The sequence below is a fragment of the Orycteropus afer genome, unplaced genomic scaffold (assembly GCF_000298275.1).
Source record: "Orycteropus afer afer isolate SDZICR_OR568_19922 unplaced genomic scaffold, OryAfe1.0 scaffold01131, whole genome shotgun sequence".
Lineage (NCBI taxonomy): Eukaryota > Metazoa > Chordata > Mammalia > Tubulidentata > Orycteropodidae > Orycteropus > Orycteropus afer.
Window position 1 is genome coordinate 188,695 of NW_006922718.1, and position 6,166 is coordinate 194,860.

The following is a 6,166-nucleotide window of genomic DNA, read 5'->3' on the forward strand; positions in this document are numbered from 1 at the left end:
TTTGAATTATGTGTTGGCAACAGATACTGAAAATACCATGGAGTGCCAGAGAAATGAACCAATCTGTCCTGGATGAAGTGCAGCCAGAATACTCCTTGGAAGTGAGAATGGCCAGACTCCATCACTTTGGTGATGTTGTCAGAAGGGACCAATCCCTGGAGAAGGACATTGTGCTTGGTACAGTAGTGGGTCAGGGAAGAAGAGGAAGATGCTCTGTGAGACGATTGGCCCAGTGGCTGCAGTGATGGACTTGCGTATGGCAACCATCGTCAGGATCCTGCGGCACTGTTCAGTGTTTCATTCTTGTACAGAGGGCCACTGTGAGGGACGACTGATTGATGGTACAAAACAACAACATTGAATACACAGTTCCTGGATTTCTCTCCCAATTTGTAGGCTGTCATTTTATTCTTTACATTTGACTGCTAACCAGAAGGCTGGCGGTTCAAACCCACCAGCCACTCCTCAGAAGGAAGATTGGGCAATCTACTCCCATAGTGATACTACCTCGGAAATCAAAAGGAGGGGTTGCTATGAATCAGATACAACTTGATGACAGTAAGTTTTACTTGGTGAGCCTTTCATGACAGCCCACTGAAAATGTGTGTAATCTTTTGTGGAGGCAGGTCCTGGTGGAAAGGAAATAAAGGATAACCCAACAGTTTCCAAACTGCTCACAATGCAGGAAACCAGCCCATTCACACACTTTCTGGGACCACTGAGCTCATGGCTGAAGCACTTCCTTCCACTTTCCCTGACAAAGAAAAAACACAACCCACACTCAATGCATGAATCGCACCAAAGAAGACAGTTGCATAAGGTGGAGAGGCTTCTCCCTCTTTCAAAAGCAAAAACAGAAATAAATGATAAGTACCTCATTTCAACATGAACAGCCCTTCCAGCTCTTGCCCAGTCCCCCTGTTGGCTCTCTCCAAGTCTTTTCTAACATGCAGGCCATTCTCAGTCTCCCCTCTTCTCATCTCTGAGTAATGACTGTTCCTTTAAAAATTTGGGGTTTGTTTCCCTCTTTTACACTTCCTTGTCTCCAGTGACCTTCTCAATGAATTACCAAGTTTTATATGCATACATCAAAAACAGACATTGACTGTTTGCAGACCTTTCCTTGGATTTTGACACCTCCATCACCTTCCTTTTCCTTAATCTCTGTAATCCCTCATTCCAAAGTAGTCCCAAGTCTGTTGATTCTTTTTCATTCCTGCTAATACTTCTTCTTCTACTTCCTGGGGTTCTCCTTATTTTTCCATAAATCCAGTAATTATCCAGTGTGCCAATTTATTCTTCCAAACACTCACCAAGCTCCCCAAGTCCCGATCAAGAGAGGAAGCCAGTGGGTAGAAAGAAGCCTTTCTTTATGAGCAGATGAGAAGTGATTTCATCGTTGGACTTTCCCTTTTCTCAGCTAATACACTTATTGTAATTTCATTTAGAGTTTGTACCTGAGACACCCCCTCCCCTGAGAACTCCCTCTATTCTAGAGTGAATTGTGGTTCAGATTCTTACTGTGGAGGGTAGTCAAGTAAAGACCTAGAGGAGATGAGGGGATCCCTACAGAGGAATCCTTGCTCTGCCCTTGGCGAGGCAGCAGGCGCTGGTCAGGGCAGTGAGGAGGCAGGAGCCTCGGTCAGGATCACATGGCATCTGGTCACAGACATAAATGGGCTGAGGCAGCAGAGGGCGCTGTGTGCCTGCCGCTGAGGGGCCTTTGTGGTCTCAGCTGGGAAAACAACCACCTGCCTCCTGGTCTCTGCTCAGGTTATTGCTCAGCAGCTGGCGCCTCTCTGGGTCCCTGGGGAGCAGCCCACAGCCAGCCCTCCTAGAAATGACACCCAGCCCTTGGGGATGCAACCCCTGGAGGCCTGCTTCACCAGGGGAGGAGGAACACATTTGCATGAGGGGCTCCTCTCTGCTCTGAGGCTTAAAGGGGACCAGAGAGGCCTGCGGTGTGTCTGTCTCAGCAGAGCTCTGGGGTGTCTGCACCATGGCCTGGACCCCACTCGTCTTCCTCACCTTCCTCCTTCACTGCCCAGGTCAGCATGGCCCCAACACCCTGTTTCCCTGCTCCCTCAAATTACCTCCCAGACTCCTTCCAGACATGTCCTCTCTTGTCCCTGCTCCAGTCATAATGAGTGTCTGTGTTTCAGGGTCCCTCTCACAGCCTGTGCTGACCCAGGCGCCCTCTGCGTCTGCCTCCCTGGGAGCCTCCGTCAAAATCACCTGCACCCTGGGCAGTCAGCACAGCACCTACACCATCGGATGGTTTCAGCAGAGAGCAGGGAACTCTCCTCGGTATGTGATGTATGTTAAGAGTGACGGAAGCCACAGCAAGGGGGGCGGGATCCCCGATTGCTTCTCAGGCTCCAGCTCTGGGGCTGACCGCTACCTGACCATCTCCAACGTGCAGTCTGAGGACGAGGCTGACTACATCTGTGGTGCAGATTATGGCACTGGGGGACAATATGGTTAAACACACTGATCCAGATGAATGAGGAACTGAGACAAAAATTATTATCTCTGTCTTAATAGCAAGGCTGGCTTGTGGCTCCAGAAATTGCCTGGTGTTCTTTTCTACCAAATATGTTGGGTGTTTTCTTGATAATTTTCATTGCAAGAGCCAGACATGGTGATTCTTGCCATGAGCTCACTGGGAATAAAGTTGCTATGCCAGGCTGCTCAAGAGTTCAGAAATCTGTATTAATTGTAAACATACTAACAGAACCTGGTGTCCCTTCTGCTTTTCTACTGGGTCACTATGTAAAGGGTCCCAAGACATTTTGACCCAAATTGAACTTTTGGTCTCAGTTGCAAGACCTCAGTCCTAGCTCATGGAAGTTCGTTTGAATGATCACCCTTAGAAGATAACTAACTTAACTTCCAAATTAAGAACTGAGGGGATTCCAGCAATGGGCTGGGAAGTTCATTTTAGATCCATGGACATAGACACAGATTATGGACAGCAGGAGTGGAAGCCTTAAATCGTTTGCCTTTTCTGAAGTCATGGGAGAACTGACGAGTTCCTAGGCTGTGGGAGAGAAGGACACGGGGGACGAATGGGCTCTACCATAGAGAAGATGACAACTGAGATGCAGAGAGAGACCAACGAGGACAGAAGGCATTGAGGTCATCTTGACCCCGCTGAGGCTGAAGGTGTGGATATATATATATATATATATATTTTTTATTTTAAAAATGAGGGTGTTCCAGAAACACTGCAATGATGACGTGATGATACTCCTCCCTAAAGCTGTCTTATGGGAAACACTGTAGGAGATTTGAACAAAGTATTTTATTGAAGGAATCCTTGCATTTCATGAAATGGAGCCCACTCTGCATCCTACAAATTAAAAATGTGGTGTGTGTCCTCCCTTGCAGGAGAAGCAGTCCATTCTTATTTGAAAAGGAAACAGGTTTCACAACAGAGAAAGCTTCAGGGGAAGGGAGGAAAGTTTACAAGGAATTGTCCAATCACAAGCTTCCTTAACAACAGTTCCTAGCCAAACATTAACTCCTTCTCTCCTGATTCAGCTTGACTGAGGCAGTATTCCTAAGGCCCACAGTGTAAGCATTTTGAGGTGGGGGTCTTGTGAATGGATGTAGATCAGGCCAGTTTGAGCTGAAGTCCTTAAAATGTAAACCTGGTTCATTTGGTTTAGGAGATGGTTGAATCAACTGTAATTGGAAGCCTTTGAAATAGACATTGTTTATCTGTCTGGTGGGAGGATGAGGATGGCTGAGGCAATTCACTCAGTGGTAACAAGTTTAACAGCAACAAAAAATAAACCCACCATCATCTAGTTGATTCGGACTCACAGAAACTCCCGTTGGGTTTCCAGGTTGTAAACCTTTAGGGAAGTCGTTTGCCCCATTGTCCTTCTGCAAAGCATCTGTTGGATTTGAACCTCCAACCTTGTGGTTAACTGTCAAGTGCCTTATGCACTGTACCACCAGAGTTCATTAACAAGTTTGTTGTTGTTGTTATGTACCATCGAGTGGGACCCGACTCAGAGCGACCCCTCCTTGGGCCTCTGAGACAGTACCACTATGGAAGTAGATTGCCCCATCTTCCTTCCCAGGAGTGGCTGGTGGGTTTGAACCACCAGCCTTCTGGTTAGCAGTCAAGTGCCTTAGGGACTATGCTACCAGAGCTCCTTTAACAAGTTTAACAAGCAGTAAATAATTCTTCATCTAGGTTAGAAATTCTGATTCTTGTCCTCTTTATTATTCAATAGTAACACTTTGACAAGAATAAAGAGACTGAATGGCTTTCTTTGTTGTTGTTAGGGGCCATCCAGTGGGATCCAACTCATAGCGACCCTATGTGCCACAGAACGAAACAGGGCCTAGTGCCATCCTCACAATCCTTGTCATGCGTGAGCTCATCATTGCAGCCACCGTGTCAATCCATCTCGTTGAGGGTCTTCACGATTTTCGCTAACCTTCTGCTTTATCAAGCATGATATCCTTGGCCAGGGACTGGACCCGTCTGATAACATGACAAAAATAGGTGAGAGGAAGTCTGGCCATTCTGGCTTCTAAGGAACATTCTGGCTGCACTTCCTCCAAGACAGATTTGGTCACTCTCTGGCAGTCCCTGGTATTCTCAGTCATGTTCGCCGACACAACTCCAAGGCATCAACTACAATAATATAATGTAACATGTTAGGCGATGATTAAACAAATTAAAGGAATCTAAAGAAGAGGAAACATAAACCAGAGAAATAGATTTCAGTACTTTACACATTCTGTAGTTTGGTGGGTATCCAAGTTTTTGTCTCTTCTCAGTATCCATATCCCCTCAACATTAACTGCAAACAGCACACAGTCACATGATAAAAACTGTTAGGTCACATCATTAGCTGACAAGAATTGAGCCAACCATTTCAGTATTTTGAAATGCATTCCAGATATTCAAGTACCTACTGACCTTACTCTCCACTGCAGTAGATAGAACACCATCCACCTAGTGTCCACACTAAACACCTCCCGTTTGTAACATGCTCTCTCTCATTTCTCACCCCAGAGGTCCTTGCTCCCCTGTCCTAAGAGGTCTACTGTTGCACATCACTCCAATGCAGCTCCTCCTCCTGTTCCTCCTTCTGATTCCCGCTTCCCAGACAGCATCCTCTCCAATGACGCCCTGCCCCCTACAGCTCTTCTCGTCCCCAGTTTGCAACACATCCTCCCTGGTTTCCAGTCTGTAACAATGCTGCATTCCTTTGTGGTTTGAACGGGGCCACACTTATTTTCTTTTCATCTACTTCTCCTGGAGAACCACATCCCGACTTATCCTTCCAGATGCAGCTTGAAGAAAGCCTCTTAGGAGAAGCTCACTAAAAACCGCAGGTAGGGAGAAGATCTTGCTCTTTAATACATTTCAAAGAGTTTCTTATGTTCACAGGATTGTCTCCAATATATCCCCTTCTATATTGAAAACTTCCCTAAAGTACAGAAAATGTGTTAAAATTCAACAAACTATGTTGTTGTTGTTGTTGTTTGCCGTCGAGTCGGCCCCGACTCATAGCGACCCCTCCTTGGGTTTCCGAGGCAGTATCACTACGGAAGTAGGATTGCCCAACCTTCCTTCCGAGGAGTGGCTGGTGGGTTTGAACCACCAGCCTTCTGGTTAGCAGTCAAGTGCCTTAGGCACTATGCTACCAGAGCTCCACAAACTATAGCTGAGAACAATGTTTCACAAAGACATCCCAGTCACTGTTGGTTGACTGATGGTGACAAAGTTCTGAGGCAGAAAGCTAAGGACCTTGGAGATGGAAAGGTGTCCAGCAGGGGTCTATGGAGCTGTCCCTCAGATCTGAAAGGTGTGTCTCACAGCCAGGTGACCCCACTGGAGGGAGAATCTGAGCCCCTCTTTTCTCACAGAGAAGACCCAGCAGCTGTGCGCTCTTTGTCCTGGAAAAAGCTCCTGGGATGGTACCAGATGTGTTATCAACATCTGTTCCCTCAGTGACCCTCACAGGGGCCAAACTGTGGGCATTCCCCTTCCTCGGTGTTCTAGGTCCTCAGGCCCCTCTCAGAGTCCAGCATCAGTGATCAGATGGGTCCCTGAGAGCTAAGGGAGGAAGTACATTTGCATGAACAGCCCCGCCCCCTCCCCAGGGCAGTGAGGAGGATAAGACTGACCTGAGGCAGC

At 47.0% G+C, this 6,166-nt stretch overlaps 1 gene segment (V, D, J or C); it reads left to right on the forward strand.

Moving 5' to 3' along the window:
- Window positions 1-1,999: 1,999 nt before the first annotated feature.
- LOC103212861 lies at window positions 2,000-2,485 on the forward strand. The segment is given in 2 exon segments: window positions 2,000-2,048; window positions 2,163-2,485. Coding segments are annotated over 2 exon segments (372 nt in total).
- The last annotated feature ends 3,681 nt before the right edge of the window (window positions 2,486-6,166 follow it).